The 18,333-nt window shown below is 40.8% G+C and overlaps 1 protein-coding gene across 3 annotated transcripts in view; it reads left to right on the top strand.

The window, feature by feature from the left end:
- Positions 1 to 18,333, top strand: part of CDK14 (cyclin dependent kinase 14) — a 495,570-nt gene that overhangs the window by 202,365 nt on the left and 274,872 nt on the right. For all 3 annotated transcript variants that reach the window (XM_073334004.2, XM_073334007.2, XM_073334006.2), the window contains one exon: positions 18,000 to 18,094. In XM_073334004.2, coding sequence (XP_073190105.1) covers positions 18,000 to 18,094 — 95 coding nt within the window. The remainder of the gene's footprint in view (positions 1 to 17,999; positions 18,095 to 18,333) is intronic.

Below are 18,333 nucleotides of genomic sequence, written 5' to 3'. Positions count from 1 at the left end.
AAGGTGAAACAACTCCCTGGTCCTTGACAATTGGTCTATGCTAGAAAAAATTCCTTCCTGATGCCCAAATGGGTGATTGGCTAGAGGAGATCCCCTGCATCTGTCAGTTCGGGTTCCTATTCCTAGTTCATGGTGAGTCGGGTGGAGTTGCTGGAATGGAACCAAAAGAGGCTCCTCATGGCCCTCACTCCAGGCTAAATCCTGTCAACTGTGGAATACTGGCCAATCGGTACCCTTCTCTCCCTACCCCCTAGCTGGCCAATGGGTGCTAGACATTTCCAGTGGGGAGGAACTACCTGGTATCCCTCACTGACTGTCCCTCTTCACCACCAGCTCCATCAAGTTCCCCCACTTTTTGAGGCAGGTGGGAGGCATATTTGCTGAGCATTAACAGTTCTCATTGACTTCAAATGCAGTTTTGAGTGTTCAACATACATGGGACTGGTAGCGCCACCTATTATAAAGGGTTCCCAATATTTCCTGTTATTAATTACCTTTTCAATTACTTATAACTTTGCAAAGCTTTAACTGTTCAAGCTGAAATTATCTATGCAGGGTGTCTGCAACAAGTGGATCTTTTTGGAAATTTTTAGCTAAAACAGTTCACCCATTTGTGAGAATAAGGTAAGGGAAAAATACTTTGAGGCAGAGTCCTATGCAGAAAATAGTATGTAATCATGTAATTTAAAGACTGTACGGTAATTAGAGTTGAGTGGATAATTGATTTGTTAGTGGCTGAACTGAAAATTTGAAAAAAAAATTCTTTGCTTTTAGGTTGAGTGAAACATTTTGTTCAACCTGAAAGAATGTTTCATTTCAAGAATGTTTAATCTTTTATTATAAAATTGCAGTAAAATTCAAAACAAAGGCATGCCTAATAAAAAAAAATCAAAATGTTTCATTAAAAAAAAATCTAAAAGGAACATTTCAGATTTTTTTTTGACTGAAGCAGTTTATCAAATTTGACCCACATCCACAAATTGTTTTGGTTAGCCCAAATCACCATTTTTCAGCCAAAAACCTGTGCACAAAAAATGTCACCCCACTCTAACTATAATGCATACACACAAGGGTGCAAAATAAAGGTTGCACAGGCAACCTTAATTCTGGTGTTGCCTAATTGTTAAGTACTTGACTTTGCTATGTCAGTAACGTTCTTTTAACTTGGTTTTTGTGTGTAATTATAGATTTATTACATGAATAATAGATGTGTTGCAATTCATAATACAGGTATAGTAATCAGAGCTACAGTACAATTCCAATTCTTTATACTTGTAATTACCACTACTTGAAGGTTAACTTAATACCTGAATTACTTATTGTAGGTTTAGAATATTGGTAATTAATTACATGGTATTTATACTGTGAGTACTCTGCGGTTACACTTTTTGATAATGTCATTATATCAAAATTGTATAATTGGAAGTTTAACCTCATGGCTGAATTACCAGATTTCGAAGTAAAGTCTTTTTTCTATTCTAGATAAAGAAAAGAAAAGAGTGTTAAGATAGAATTAATGTTGAGAGTTCATATCAGCAAATTAAGGATAACAAAATTTACCAAGCTGTTGTAATTATCCCGAAACAATCATTACTCATGAAATTCAGAGTTAAGGTTTAAAAATCCTAAACATATTAAGGAAATGCATCATTAAGGCATCCTGTGGTGCCTTAACACTGTCTTAGTGATGCCATAAGGAAAGAATATCTAATATAGTGCCAGCTAGTGGATAGGAGACTTCTGTGCTATTCTCAGCTTTGCCACTGAGTTACTGCGTGGCCTTGAGCAAGCAAGTGGCCTTCAGCCCAGATCCTCAGCATTGCAATACCTAACCCCTCAGCAGCCTTCCACCTAGTGGAATCCTCGGCCCACGCTGGGCACCCAAGCTCCCTATACAATATGCTGAAGAGTGGGGTGACGAGAGATGCTGGAAGATAAGATGCTCAGTCATTCAAGCAGCTGACCTGGTGTGCCTGCCTTGCAAGTCATAGATAGGAACCTCCCTCCTCTCAGGATGTTCAGCTGCAAACCCTCTCCTGGAGTTAAGGTGCCTTGGTAGCCTATGCACTGACAGCTGAAATTGTCTCCTGGTCAATACCTGACACTCATCCTACTTTTCCCTCTGCCCCTGGCTGTCTTCTGGGCAGGTTCTGTGCTGTCACCCTGCCATACCCCCAACTATCAGTGTCCTCCTGCTATGGGGTATGACAGATATCAGGATTTAGGCATGCTCAGATACAGGTTTGGGCTCCATTGCTGAAAGATGTCACCCCCCTCCCCTCCCGTCCCCAGTTTGAATTGCACTTCAAAGCCTCTGGGACTTCAGCAAGGGCTCGAAGCTGCTTGGTAGCTGTGCAGCAGCATCAGGGCTTAGGCCTAGGCTTGTCAACTTTCTACTCGCACAAAACCGAACACCCCTGTCTGCCCCCTTCCACGCCCCTTTTCCAAGGTCCCACCCCTGCTCACTCTATTCCCCCATCCCTCTCTTGCTCGCTGTACCCACCCTCTCTCACTCGCTCATTTTTAACTGGCTGGGGCAGGGGGTTAGGGTATGGGAGGGGGTGAGGGGTTCCGACTGGGGATGAGGGGTTTTGGGTGCAGGATGGGGCTTCGGGCTGGGGCAGGGGTTTGGGATGCGGGGTGTGTGTGTGAGGGATTTGGGGTGCAGGAGGGGCCTCTGGGCTGGGGCAGGGAGTTGGGGTGTGGGGGGGCATGATGGCTCTGGCTGGGGGTGCAGACTCTGGAATGGGGATGAGGGGTTAGTGGGTGGAAGAGGGTGCTCTGGACTGGGACCGCAGGGTTCAGAGGGCAGGAGGGGATCAGGGCTGGGACAGGGGATTGGGGCATGGGAGGGGGTCAAGGGTGCAGGCTCCTGGCAGCGATTATCTCAAGCAGCTCCCGGAATCAGCAGCATGTCCCCCACCTCTAGCTCCGCGTGCTGCTCTGTCCGCAGGCACTGCCCCTGCAGCTCCCATTGGCTGCGGTTCCTGGCCAATGGGAGCTGCAGAGCCGGTGCTTGGGGTGGGGGCAGTATGCGGAGCCCCCTGGTTCCCCCTACACATAGGAGCTGGAGGGGGGACATGCTGCTGCTTCCGGGAGCCACGCGGTGCGAGGAACCATACCAGGAATGGAGCCTGCTTTAGCCCTGTTGCGCTGCCGACTGGACTTTTAATGGCCCAGTCAGTGGTGCTGACCGGAGCCACCAGGGTCCCTTTTCAACCGGACGTTCCAGTCGAAAACTGTCACCTGGCAATCCTACTTAGGCATCTAAGTACCTTTGAGCGTCTGGGCCTTCATCTCTTCATGCCTCTGACCCTCTCTCCATTTATGTATTTTGATTGCAAATTCTTTGGTGCAGAGACTCTCTTACTATGTGATTGTGTAGTGCCTAGCCTAATGAGGTCCCCATAATAATGAATCTGTAAAAATAAATTGTATATAATCTGGGATCACAAACCCTAAAATGTCATCCTTGTAATAGAATGATTGCTGCATGGCATCACTGCAAGGGCAGAATAAAGTTTGTTTGAAGGGGAAAAGATTTTTAATATCTGCATACAGCAGAGGAGGCCTTGGTTATTATATTTGGCATGTGATCATTTTATTTAAAAAAAAGACATCAGGTGTTACTGGGGTATGTGGGCAAATCCGTTTGACGTATTTTTGCACGTTGTTTGGACTTGTTTTAATTGCGTTATTGTTCAAATTGACTTTTGATATGAAGTTATGTTAATATTTTGGTTGGGAACATGATACAATACACAGAATTCAGTATTAAGAGAATGAGTTGAAGATGTTGAGAGTTTTTTGCATGCTGGAATAGGAGAGAGAAATTACTAGCTTACATGAACTAAATCTCTTCTAAGCCTCACTTAACTTTCTTATTGCCTTGTTACTGTCAGCTGTGGATGTCAACACCATGAAGGTGAGACATTCCTTCAGCCTATCTTTCCTATTCTAGTATCTCCTTATCTTCCTCAGAGGGCCAGCTGCTTTTAAAATAAGCATAAACATTGTTTTGCCATCTCTTTGCTTTGGGGAAAATTGCTGGAAATTTTTTTAGAAGCAAACTATAAAATTAAACCAAATCACCCACAAGGCTTAAACATGCACGTGGTTATCTAGGTGGTGACATGGTCTTATAATACTTTGTCATCTTTAAATAGAACTTGGAAATCTTGTAGCAATGCAGATTTTGTTAGTTAGAAGTTTCTGCAGTGTTAGTGAAAGGTGATATACAATATATATTGCATGGTTCATATCTATTGTCTTTTCTCTTCTCTCTGCTTACGTGTCATTTCTACTAATGCTGATGATAGATGGTATGAACTACTATGATTAATGATAAATAAATGACAGGATCAGAACCCAGACATGACCCAGAGATCACGCAGAGCATCAGAGTGAGCAAAAAGGCTGCTGGATGACATGTCTGTCCCCCATGTGTTACGACAGATGAGCCTGACTACTGATGGAATGGTTTCCTTTTATGTTAAAGAAATACTTGTGATATATTGAGATAATAGGATTTGTGAGGAAGGAGGATAATACTGGCAGAAAGGTGGCAGTAGTTTATGGTGCAGTATCACAAGTGTTTACCATGATAATTTACACCATGTCAAGGATTACAGTGGATCATATTAAGAGGTTACTCACAGCACAGATATATCCTACTAAATTGTAGCATGTGTTAAACACAAACAGCCCTATATTAATGCAGCAGTAAGACTGCACAGTTTAAATGTTGAAATTACAAGATGCAGAAGTTAAGGTACATGCAGACACTTGGCCTTGCAGTGGAATATTTCTGATTTCATAGTTAAAACATAGCTTCATAAAACATATCAAGAATTGCGGGAGAGAGACCTCAGAGCCTTCTCCTTGGCTGGTAATGCAGTTCCTGCTTCTGTAAGTCACTTCTTCTCTGCCCTGTCACTGGACGCTAGCTTTGTGCTGCCACCCCTCTGCTCTTCAGCCAACCCGTCCTATTTCTGCTATAGCCTCTTCTTTCATGGGGGCGGGGATTAGAACAGAACTCAGTACAATTTTAGATCAGTTTTATAATGGCATTTTCAATATTGTTTCCTATCCCATTCCTTATATAGCGTAATGTTTTGTTTGCTTTTTTATTGTTGTTGCACACAGAGCAGATATTTACATCAGGCTGTCTATGATGATCAGTGGAGCTTTCTGCAGTGGATACAGTTAATTTTGAACTCAGTATGAGTAACTGAAATGATCACTTCCAGTTGCATTACCTTGTATCTGCAACATTGCATTTCACCTGCAGCGATGCTGCCCATTCATCATGGCTAGGTCCCATTGGAGTTCCTTACGCTCCTCTGTAATGTTGGCTAATTTAAATAATTTTGTATCAGCTGCAAATTTGTCACCCTGCCTGACTCTGATGCTGCCTACTTACCTCACCTTCTCTCTTATTGCATGGTCAGAGGGCCCAATTTTGTGCTTGTATCACTGCCATTTCCATGCTTTCTTCCATGCCATTTCCTGCGCCTGGAACATGCTTTCCCAGCTGGTCTACGAGGCCATTTCTTTCTCTTCAGCCAAATGCTCCCAGAATACAGTGACAGGTACAAGACAATAGCTAGGACCCTACCAAATTCACTGTCTATTTTGGTCAATTTTATGGTCATAGGATTTTAAAAATCATAAATTTCATTATTCCAGCTATTAAAATCTGAAATTTCACAGCGTTGTAACTGTAGGGGTCCTGGCCCCAAAAGCAGTTGTGGGGCGGGAGGGTCGCACGGTTACTGCAGGGGTGGTTGTGGTATTGCTACCCTTACTTCTGCACTCTTATTGGAGGCGGCGCTGCCTTCAGAGCTGGGCAGCTGGAGAGTGGCAGTTGCTAGCTGGCATCCCAGTTATGAAGGCAGAGCCGCCGCCAGCAGCAGCGCAGAAGTAAGAGTGGCTGGGTATGGTATGGCCACCCTTACTTCTGCGCTGCTGCCTGCAGAGCTAGGCCCTCAGTCAGCAGCTGCCACTCTCCGGCCACCCAGCTCTGAAGGCAGCGTAGAAGTAAAGGTGGCAATACTGCAACTTCCCTAAACTAACCTTGCGATCCTCCTGCAATTCCCTTTTAGGTCAGGATCTCCAGTTTGAGAAATGCTGGTCTCTCCTCCCCACGCCCCCCTGAATTCTGTATAGTATAGGTTAAAAGCGCACAAAAGACCAGATTTCACCCGGGGGGGGGTGACCGGATTTCACGGTCCGTGATGCATTTTTCATGGCCCTTGTCACGGTTCCTCCCCCACTCTGAACTCTAGGGTACAGATGTGGGGACCTGCATGAAAAACCTCCTAAGCTTATCTTTACCAGCTTAGGTCAAAACTTCCCCAAGGTACAAAATATTACCCCCGTTATCCTTGGACTGGCCGCTACCACCACCAAACTAATACTGGTTACTGGGGAAGAGCTGTTTGGACGCGTCCTTCCCCCCAAAATACTTCCCAAAACCTTGCACCCCACTTCCTGGACAAGGTTTGGTAAAAAGCCTCACCAATTTGCCTAGGTGACTACAGACCCAGACCCTTGGATCTTAAGAATAATGAACAATCCTCCCAACACTTGCACCCCCCCCTTTCCTGGGAAATGTTGGATAAAAAGCCTCACCAATTTGCATAGGTGACCACAGACCCAAACCCTTGGATCTGAGAACAATGAAAAAGCATTCAGTGTTTTACAAGAAGACTTTTAATAAAAAATAGAAGTAAATAGAAATAAAGAAATCCCCCCTGTAAAATCAGGATGGTAGATATCTTACAGGGTAATTAGATTAAAAAACATAGAGAACCCCTCTAGGCAAAACCTTAAGTTACAAAAAAGATACACAGACAGAAGTAGTTATTCTATTCAGCACAATTCTTTTCTCAGCCATTTAAAGAAATCATAATCTAACACATACCTAGCTAGATTACTTACTAAAAGTTCTAAGACTCCATTCCTGGTCTATCCCCGGCCAAGACGACTACAGACAGACACAGACCCTTTGTTTCTCTCCCTCCTCCCAGCTTTTGAAAGTATCTTGTCTCCTCATTGGTCATTTTGGTCAGGTGCCAGCGAGGTTACCTTTAGCTTCTTAACCCTTTACAGGTGAGAGGAGCTTTCCCCTGGCCAGGAGGGATTTCAAAGGGGTTTACCCTTCCCTTTATATTTATGACAGCCCTGAATTCTGTAGGGCACAAGCAATAGCGAACTACATTTTCTATTTACTGAACTAATCTAGAAAAGGAAAATTTTACTCCCGCATGCCTTCATGCTAAGGGCACTAGCCTTCACTGAGTAACTTTTTAATCTTGTTGATGTCCCTGGTAGACTTCCCCCAACTCTTCCCTACTTTCTTATTTGCCTCATTATGTCATAGCTGAAATTAGTTCGTAAGTTCCTTGAGAAAGGGATCTTGCCATTTTATTTTGATTTTGAAGCACCTAGCGCAGTTGGATGATGGAAAAAAATATAATGCATGTCTCCTCATTAGCTGGACAGAAGTTGTTTGTGGAGCCTGAGATTTCCTGGCTTTCCTTCTCTTCTCCCTCCCCCCCAAACCCCCTCCCCTCCCCCCTGCTATAGTAGCAAGTGTTCTACATCAAGGTTCTAGTGCTTTGAAAGTTAATTGCTAATTATTTAAAACTCCACCTGTCGTAAAGCTATTTGTTAGTAAATGTATTACTAATGCTGTAACTATATTTCATTTAAAACACTAACAAATCCTGATCTTTTTGTACTCCTAGTTCATATTATACTTCTTTCAATAGCAAACTAAAACATAGTTTGTCTAATTTTCACTACGTAACTTTAAAAATTTTTAATTGTAGTAAATATTATTGATGGATTTATTTTCTGGTTTGTTTTTTATCACCACTACCTTTCTCTGATCTCTAAATCATTCCACAGGAGACAAAATGATGTCATGTTAGTTGCAGCATTATTTTCCAGCTGTTAGCAAAAAGGCATATTGGACCTCACCCACCCATAAAAATGAAATTGACATGATCCTTGAAAGGTTTCTGTTTCTCTCCCTTCTTAAAAAATAGCAAAACGTATGCCACAAGCCTTTTTTCCTGCAGCCTGATTACATGCTGACACAAATAATATCACAGTGCCTTTTATACAGTACTTTTGCTTGAGGAGATGCCTCAGTAAGAAATATAACAAAGTAATTTTTTTAGGAAAATGTATCTTTATATATAATTCTTAATGTGTAAATAGGACAGTGAAATATGCTTGTAGTTAACTGGGTTTTTGCGAATCTCAGTTATGCCCATTCCTTTCCTGCCAAGACCTCCCTGGATACCTACAGCAAATACAAAAATGTACTTATCTACAAAAAGAAATCCATTAGAGAGAGAGAGAGAGAGAGAGTAGCTAAGTGATCTCTTGTCACAGTTTGACACACCAGGGGCAAAATCCTGACCCCATTGAATTTGATAACAAAATTCCCTTTGACATCAGTGGAGCCAGCTTTTTCTACAAGTTTTTAACCCCATTACTACTTTACTTTATTCTGTCTGTGTGTGTGTATACATACACTACCAACTTATGTATACACATGTATAGATATCTTACACAAAAACTACACTGCAACCTTACTAATGTTTTTAAAGTTAAGGACTCAAAAGTTTAAATATGACAGAATTAAGTTGATCTGTGCAACTCCTCCATATGTTGCCCCACTCTCCCGACATCTGGCTCTTGTCTCTTCTGCATTTGAATCAGGCAGCTTCCTCCTCAGTGAGGCCTGGGCACAGGAGGGAGATCGCTGACCTTACAGGAAGGACAGGTGTCTGGATGAGGCAGAGTAGGCAGCAGCTCAGAGCTGCAATTGCAGGGGAAAGCCCTGCTCAGCCCTGTGCTGGAGCATGTCCATTGCAGACGGAATCTTTGGGGGAATTTAGCTGCTAAAATCTAAGCACTCTTTACTGAACAGGTACAAACTGCAATTTATCAAAGGCTTTCAACTTGGCCAACTTTGGGCAGATTTTCATGTGGTAGCAAAAGGTACGATCATGACACATAGACCAAATTTTGACTTTCCACTCCAAATCATGGTGGTCCTAATGGCATTCAAAGGAAAAGTCACCAGCATTTTGTAACATGGGCAAAACAATGTATTTTTCCCTAACATCATTCTTGGAAATGGCTGAACTGTTTTGGCTGAAATTTCTCCAAAAAAATTCCACTAGGAGGCAGAAAACTTCAAATCCAGACTCCAGCGAGAAACTGCTGAATTGGAATTCATTTGCAAATTGGATACTATTAATTTAGGCTTAAATAGAGACTGGGAGTGGCTAAGTCATTATGCAAGGTAGCCTGTGTCCTCTTGTTTTTTCCTACCCCCCCCCCCCCCCCGATGTTCTGGTTTTACTTGGATTTAAACTTGGAGAGTGGTCAGTTTGGATGAGCTATTACCAGCAGGAGAGTGAGTTTGTGTGTGTATGGGAGTGGGGGGGATGTGAGAAAACCTGGATTTGTGCAGGAAATAGCCCAACTTGATTGTCATGCACACTGTGTAAAGAGCTGTCACTTTGGATGGGCTATCACCAGCAGGAGAGTGAATTTGTGTGGGGGGTGGAGGGTGAGAAAACCTGGATTTGTGCTGGAAATGGCCCATCTGATGATCACTTTAGATAAGCTATTACCAGCAGGACAGTGGGGTGGGAGGAGGTATTGTTTCATATTCTCTGTGTATATATAAAGTCTGCTGCAGTTTCCACGGTATGCATCCGATGAAGTGAGCTGTAGCTCACGAAAGCTTATGCTCAAATAAATTGGTTAGTCTCTAAGGTGCCACAAGTACTCCTTTTCTTTTTGCGAATACAGACTAACACGGCTGTTACTCTGAAAATTCAGCCAAAACAGTTAGTTTGACAAATTTATTAAACAACTGAAAACAGGGTTTTATAATGGTAAGTAAGGCTTGAAATATCTTAAATGGTGCTATCAGCCCCACCTATAAAATAAACACACACACACACAGAGCACTGAAAAGTACTAAAGGTGCTAAACACCTGATGTGTCAAAGTACGACAAGAAATGACATAATTGTTTATTGTCCGCAGTGGAATATTTTTACTTTACATCACTGACCTCTTCTTAAATGCTGAAATAGAATATGGAGACAAGCTATTACTGGTTACGACTAGATAGAGCTGGCAGATAAGATCTTTCTGTTTCATTTTTACTCTTTAATATGTGAATGACATTTCATTCTTTTTTTAACCTTCAGTCTGTACCTGTAGACAATCTGAAAGGACAGCAATTACCATACATAATGAATACAGCTATATAAAAATCCAGCTAATGGCTGAACTTAACTCATTCCAATTAAAATATCAACTATTTTCCGTTTTCCTTGTAATGAAGTTGTATTTTACTGCTTTATACACATTAACTGAGTAGTGCTGTCAACACATTATCCCAGTGTTACAGATGGATAAACTGAGGCACAGAGAGGTTATGACATGCCCAAGATCATAGCACAACAATGGTGAAGTCAAGAGTAAGACCCAAGATTCCCTGACTCCTATTCCAATGCTTTAATCATTAGATATACTCTTTCTTTCCTATTATACATGGTGCCTGTTTTAAGAATACACTGCATTACCAAGTGGACTCAGCACAGAGGGACTTCACACAGATGTGCTTGGTAAAATTATTAAACCACATCTTCATTAAGGAGATTGAGTCTAAACATTACCATGCAGTTAATCACATCTAATGTGATTGTTTTCCTTCAGCAAAATAACTTCTTGTACCCACCAATGAAGCACCAGCAAATACTTTATTCAAAGGCAATTCTGGCCTTCTACTGTCTTGTTACTCCTCTCTGACTCTTTACAGGAAGATTTAAGATGAGGGCCACTTTATACTTGGAAGAGGGAGTCACTAGGATGAATTGTCTCTGCACAAAGCAACCCTAACATTTCCCAGCAGGAAGTTTCCTCACAATTTTAATTTCAAGGAGTAGTAGTAAACTATGGGTCAACAAAGTTGTGTGTTGGTTTTGAAGAACCTTGTTATTTGGGTTTTTTGTTTTCCAGACCAAACCCCTTGTGGGTTCCAGTCTACTCAATCCACCTGAGTTTTATGTGGGGGTGGAGTTTCAGAGCAAAGTTTTTGGTTTTGGCCCATCACTGGTAAAAACACAGTTTGAAGTTCGGATGCAGCTACCTTGTCTTATGGCTTCATTCATTAAATGCTTACATGTCTTTCCATCTTAGTTAAGGTGGTATGATATATACACAAAGTAACACACACACACACACAATTGTTTGTCAAAGCTCTCAAAACACTATTGCCCATGATCTCCAGTACCCATTTTGCATTAAAGGCATAAAATGTACAAGGAACCCTAATCCAACATAGAGATTTCTAGTTTGTGTACTGTAAGTATGCAAATGGAGAAACTTTAGCCCTTTTTCTGAGAGGTGCTTAGTAACAGTGGCTCAGGCATGAGCATTATTGAACGCATTGTAGATTACAGAAAGTAGTGGTTTGTAATCATTTTAACAACTGCTTTATCTCACTGCCTGACTCCCAAGTGAGTCTTTTAATTTCAGGAATTTATCCTGTATTAGAATGAATATAAACATTTAATAGAGAACAAGCAATGCATTCAAACAAATGTAGTAATATTTTAGTCCAAATACTGATTTTTTTTTAAAGACTCATGTGCTACTATGCCTGCTGAAGACTCATTGGGGAAATGAATTAAAAATGCTGCCATCTGTTTACCTTACATTTGATGTGAGGATAAAAATCTTAGTATCAAAGTAATATTACATCATTAGTTTTTCAGAATAAATGCGAAGTATACTGTACATATTGGTATATTCTCTGCTGCTGTTGTGGTTTCTTGAAGTGCTGTTTCAACAATATTTTAGTCCCGTGCTCCCACCCCGTCCCCCATCCCCCAAACATGTTTAGTGTGAAATTGGTAGGTGATGATGACTGGATTTGGTTGACAATCTGTAGAAGAATATTTTGTTCTAGCTGTAACAGCAGGAGCAGCGGCACCTAATTCCTTGTTGAGCTCCAACAGCAACTATATTGGCAGCTTCAAAATTGAATTCAGGTCTGTCACAGAGACCTATGCTGCTGGATCCTCTAGTCTTCCTGCCTTTTAGATGCTACTTGTTTGGTTCCATCTTTGAATTTAGTGGAATTTTTGCAGTTCTATCCTCTTCTGAACAAGAACTTACGCAAAATGCCTTGTGAGATTTCAGCGACAGTTGTTTGTGACCATTTGTTTTGAAAGGAGATGTTTCTAAATGTCTTCATACTCTAGATTGTGCATGCCACTTAAAAAAATAAGGATTTTTTTTGGAGAGCGGCAGAAGAAGGGGGAAATGCAGTCCACTTATTAAATCATACATGTTTAGCCTATGGGTCAAAAAATGTTGTTTTCTTTTGGTATAGTTTTCAAAAACAATAGGCAGAATTTGGCTCCAGGATTGCTTCCATCAGTTACTATCCCCTGGGATAGCGCTTAGAGTGTGCTATAGACTGCCGGGATCCGATTTGGATAAGGATAGAGACCTCTTTAATGGTTTCAATGAAGTAAATACTAATGGGAATTGTGTGATCATGGAAGACTTTAACTTCCCAGATATAGACTGGAGGACAAGTGCTAGTAATAATAATAGGGCTCAGATTTTCCTGCAAGCAATAGCTGATCAATTCCTTCACCAAGTAGTTGCTGAACCAATGAGAGGGGAAGCCATTTTAGATTTGGTTTTGGTGAGTAGTGAGGACCTCATAGAAGAAATGGTTGTAGGGGACAACCTTGGTTGGAGTGATCATGAGCTAATTCAGTTCAAACTAAATGGAAGGATAAACAAAAATAGATCTGTGACTAGGGTTTTTGGTTTCAAAAGGGCTAACTGAAAAAAATTAAGGAAATTAGTTAGGGAAGTGGATTGGACTGAAGAACTTGTGGATCTAAAGGCAGAGGAGGCCTGAAATTACTTCAAGTCAAGGTTGCAGAAACTGTCAGAAGCCTGCATCCCAAGAAAGGGGAAAAAAAATTCATAGGCAGGAGTTGTAGACCAAGCTGGATGAGCAAGCATCTCAGAGAGGTGATTAAGAAAAAGCAGAAAGCCTACAAGGAGTGGAAGATGGGAGGGATCAGCAAGGAAAGCTACCTTATTGAGGTCAAAACATGCAGGGATAAAGTGAGAAAGGCTAAAAGCCATGTAGAGTTGGACCTTGCAAAAGGAATTAAAACCAATAGTAAAAGGTTCTATAGCCAGATAAATAAGAAGAAAACAAAGAAAGAGGAAGTGGGACCGCTAAACACTGAGGATGGAGTGGAGGTCAAGGATAATTTAGGCATGGCCCAATATCGAAACAAATACTTTGCCTCAGTCTTTTGCCTCCACTGCTCCACCTGGAAGGCTATTCCAGAACTTCACGCCTCTGATGGTTAGAAACCTTCGTCTAATTTCAAGTCTAAACTTCCTGATGGCCAGTTTATATCCATTTGTTCTTGTGTCCACATTGGTACAGAGCTTAAATAGTTCCTCTCCCTCCCTGGCAATTATCCCTCTGATATGTTTATAGAGAGTCTTTCATGAGGAGCTTAGGGATAATGGTAGGATAACAAATGTGAATGAGGATATGGAGGTAGATATTACCACATCCAAGGTAGAAGCCAAACTTGAACAGCTTAATGGGACTAAATCGGGGGGCCCAGATAATCTTCATCCAAAAATATTAAAGGAACTGGCACATGAAATTGCAAGCCCATTAGCAAGAATTTTTAATGAATCTGTAAACTCAGGGGTTGTACCCTATGACTGGAGAATTGCTAACATAGTTCCTATTTGTAAGAAAGGAAAAAAAAGCGATCCGGGTAACTACAGGCCTGTTAGTTTGACATTGGTAGTATGCAAGATCTTGGAAAAAATTTTAAAGGAGAAAGTAGTTAAGGACATTGAGGTCAATGATAAATGGGACAAAATACAACATGGTTTTACAAAAAGGAGCTTGTGCCAAACCAACCTGATCTCCTTCTTTGAGAAAGTAATCGATTATTTTTAGACAAAGTAAATGCAGTGGATCTAATTTACCTAGATTTCAGTAAGGTATTTGATACGGTTCCACATGGGGAATTATTAGCTAAATTGGAAAAGATGGTGATCAATATGAAAACTGAAAGGTGGATAAGGAACTGGTTAAAGGGGAGATTACAACGGATCATACTGAAAGGTGAACTGTCAGGCTGGAAGGAGGTTACTAGTGGAGTTCCTCAGGGATCGGTTTTGGGACCAATCTTTTTAATACTGACCTTGACAAAAAAAAGTGGGAATGTGCTAATAAAGTTTGTGGATGACACAAAGCTGGGATGTATTGCCAATACAGAGAGGGACCGGGTTATCATACAGGAAGATCTAGATGACCTTGTAAACTGGAGTAATAGTAATAGGATGAAATTTAATAGTGAAAAGTTCAAGGTCATGCATTTAGGGATTAATAAAAAGAATTTTTATTCTAAACTGGGGATACATCAATTAGAAGTAACAGAGGAGGAGAAGGACCTCGGAGTATTGGTTGATCACAGGATGACTATGAGCCACCAATGTGATATGGCCGTGAAAAAAGCTAATGCGGTCTTGGGATGCATCAGGTGAGGTATTTCCAGTAGAGATAATGAGGTGTTAGTACCGTTATACAAGGCACTGTTGAGACTTCATCTGGAATATTGTCTCCCCCATAATGTGTCTCCCATGTTTAAGAAAGATGAATTCAAACTGGAACAGGTACAGAGAAGGGCTACTAGGATGATCCGAGGAATGGAAAACCTGTCTTATGAAAGGAGACTCAAAAAGCTTAGCTTGTTTAGCCTGACCAAAAGAAGGCTGAGGGGAGGTATGATTGCTCTCTATAAACATATCAGAGGGATAATTGCCAGGGAGGGAGAGGAACTATTTAAGCTCTGTACCAATGTGGACACAAGAACAAATGGATATAAACTGGCCATCAGGAAGTTTAGACTTGAAATTAGACGAAGGTTTCTAACCATCAGAGGCGTGAAGTTCTGGAATAGCCTTCCAGGTGGAGCAGTGGAGGCAAAAGACACATCTGGCTTCAAGACTGGTAAGTTTATGGAGGGGATGGTATGATGGGATAGCCTAATTTTGGCAATTAATTGATCTTTGATTCTTAGCAGTAAATATGCCCAATGGCCTGGGATGGGATACTAGGGTGGGATCTGAGTTACTACAGAGAATTCTTTCCTGAGTGTCTGGCTGGTGAGTCTTGCCCACATGCTCAGGGTTTAGCTGATCTCCATATTTGGGGTCGGGAAAGAATTTTCCTCCAGGGCAGATTGGCAGAAGTCCTGGGGTTTTTTTGCCTTCCTCTGCAGCGTGGGGCATTGGTCACTTGCTGGAGGATTCTCTGCACCTTGAAGTCTTTAAACCACGAGTTGAGGAAATCAGTAGCTCAGACATAGGTCAGGGGTTTGTTACAGGAGTGGGTGGGTGAGATTCTGTGGCCTGTGTTGTGCAGGAGGTCAGACTAGACGATCATAATGGTCCCTTCTGACCTTAAAGTCTGAGTCTATGAGAGAATTAGCTATTACAGATGATAAACGAGAGGTAGGAGTAAGGGGGAATGTGTAGGAGGAGCGACTGAACAAAAACCTGAGGGTGTGTTGCTTGCAATGTACTGTTTAAGCTTTAATGACCCATTTACAGTTTTTAACAATGAAGTAATAGCCATCTAGAGGAGGTAGCCTGAACAGTGAAGACTGAAAGAGGTCATAAATACTATTTCAGGATGTAGCTCTACTAAGCTTGTGTCAGGATATTTTTAATGCTTCCCTCTCAATGGGAGAGTGTGGAGTGGTGAGTTGAACATTCCTGATATCAAGCAGTAGTAAAAGCTACAGGAACTGGGGGGACTAAAGAAGAGGAAATCTCAGCCAGGATCCTTTGTGGCATTCTCCCAACTGTTCTATCAAGAGAAGGGGTTTGCCTTACCTTTGGCCAATGAGCCTGGGATCCAGCCTTCAAGTTCCTGTAGGAGTCACTTGAGGCCAAAGTCATCTATGTGGAACACTGGCTATGGATCCCTGGTGTGTCCCTGTTCCATCATCCTCCACCTCCCCACAGCATAGCTCCAGTAGGGGGTGCTAGCAGGGACTGCCAAACAAGAATCCTTAAATGGAGTGGGGGCGAGTTGCACGTTGCAATGGAGTTGTTGCCCAGAGCTGTATTACATTTTCAGGGTAATCCCTAGAGGACCAGTTTGGGAGACAATGTGTGCCTGCCTCCACCCAAAGCAGGGCTGTCCATTCCTGATCTCCTTGGTGAGTCCCAACCCATCAGAGTACACTCTACTCTGTGCCATGGAAGTGTCTGAGCCTCTTCTGTGCATGGGAAGGAGGGATACCCACATGCAGATAATGTTGGTACAATCTGGTGCTTCATTATTTTCCAAAACAACAGGGAAGAGGAAAAATTAAAGTCACGGTAAATGACTACCGAGACATACTATATATTTCTGTGTAGTTATGTGTATAATACACTCCATGATGATGTCTGGAATGAATCCTTCTCAGATGTATGCATGACAAGTCACCAATGGCATGTTGATATTGGTAACAACACATGGCTTGTCATATCATATTCCTTAACTATGGCATATCTTGTGGAACATTAAATATACATGTAAATTTATGCATTGCGAAGCAAGCATTAAATATGCATTGCAGTGCAAAAGAAAATTTTTTGGGGGAAGGCGGAATCTTCTGCAGATTCAGTAGATAAAGATTTCTGTCACTATTCTAAAACGCTGATGTTAATAAGAAATATGAGTTGATAACATTTATAAAAAATATGAAAACACTGCTTAACTTATTTTTCTATTATCACTGACTAATACAAATAGTTAATTCCCTCAAATCTGAACGTGAATGGGGGGAAGTTATCAAAGTGCTATGTACAGAATATGTGATTGCCTTTAATTAGAAAGCTCCTTTTGTGTTTTGCCTATGAAAGGGAAATGTCATTTTGAAAAATGTTCAGATCTTATCCGAGATAGATATTATGATTTTAGATTATAAAATCAACATACACATTTGATAGGCCAGAAGATAATGGTTTGATTCACTCAGTAGAGACCACTCAAGTGAAACCCCTGCTATTTCTGCCTTAGAGCAGGGTTCAGTTTGACTGGCAAAATGGAGAAGACAACATTGAGAGGAGGACAGCTTTATCCTCATTAGAGCTGTGAGAACAAATGATTTTTCAGTTCACTGGCTGTAATGAAAAACTGAGCGGGGGATGTCATTTTGGATACACCTGAGATGAAAAAAAAAATCGTATTTTTCAGCAAACCAAAAAGTAAAAAAAAAACCACTTTGAGCTGAACAAAACATTTTGCTTTACTTATGAACACTTTTTTATAAATAAAATTGAAGTATATTTCAAAACAAAGTCATTCAAATTGAAAAATTTAACCCCCCTAAAAATGCAGGTTTGGGTCAAAGAAGACATTTCACAAATTTGTGTCAAATATACTGAATTGTTTTCATTTAATAAAAAAAAACAACCCTTAAAAATCTAGATAAAAACTGGAACATTTCACTTAAACATTTTCAAATTGAACTGTTTTGTTTTTGTCCAGATTTATTTTTAGGTTTTTTTTTGTTTTAATTACCAAAACAATTCAGTGAATTTGACATAAATTTGTGAAATATTTTGGTTGATTCAAATCTGTTGTTTTTGCGTGAAAAGTTTTGGCCAAAAATTTTGCCTAACCCTAATCTTGAGACATGTGGAAGGATATAACTGAGGGCATTTTAGAACCTCTCAGGACCAAGCCATTGATGGCCAGCCAGCGAATGAAATCTGTAGAGTGACTGATTACCATTCTAATTATTTTAAAAACAAACGGGCTAATCCTTCACTAGAAAATATTTATTTCTGGTGGAAGTAACATGTTCTTTATAATGTGTATGTTTTCCTTTGCAGCTTCTCTTTTGAAAGGATTGAAACATGCTAACATTGTGCTACTTCATGACATCATTCACACCAAGGAGACATTGACACTTGTGTTTGAATATGTGGTAAGTAAAATTAATTTAACATGATAGGTAAGCTTGGGAGAGTTTAATTTTTGTTGGTAAATGTTGATTTTACCATACATACACAAAGTGACAAAAATGATTCCATCTATGATTATTGAAATGTTTACAGATAGGCAACATAAGAAAAATGCTGCTTGAGAACTTCAGAGTTTGATTTAAGGATATTTAGTTTGTATATTTTGATATGGGATTTTGAATATTTGTTTTTATGATTATAA

Source organism: Lepidochelys kempii, chromosome 2, assembly GCF_965140285.1.
Source record: "Lepidochelys kempii isolate rLepKem1 chromosome 2, rLepKem1.hap1, whole genome shotgun sequence".
Lineage (NCBI taxonomy): Eukaryota > Metazoa > Chordata > Testudines > Cheloniidae > Lepidochelys > Lepidochelys kempii.
Note: the sequence above shows the minus strand (reverse complement) of the source record. Positions and strands in the feature narration are given on the sequence as shown.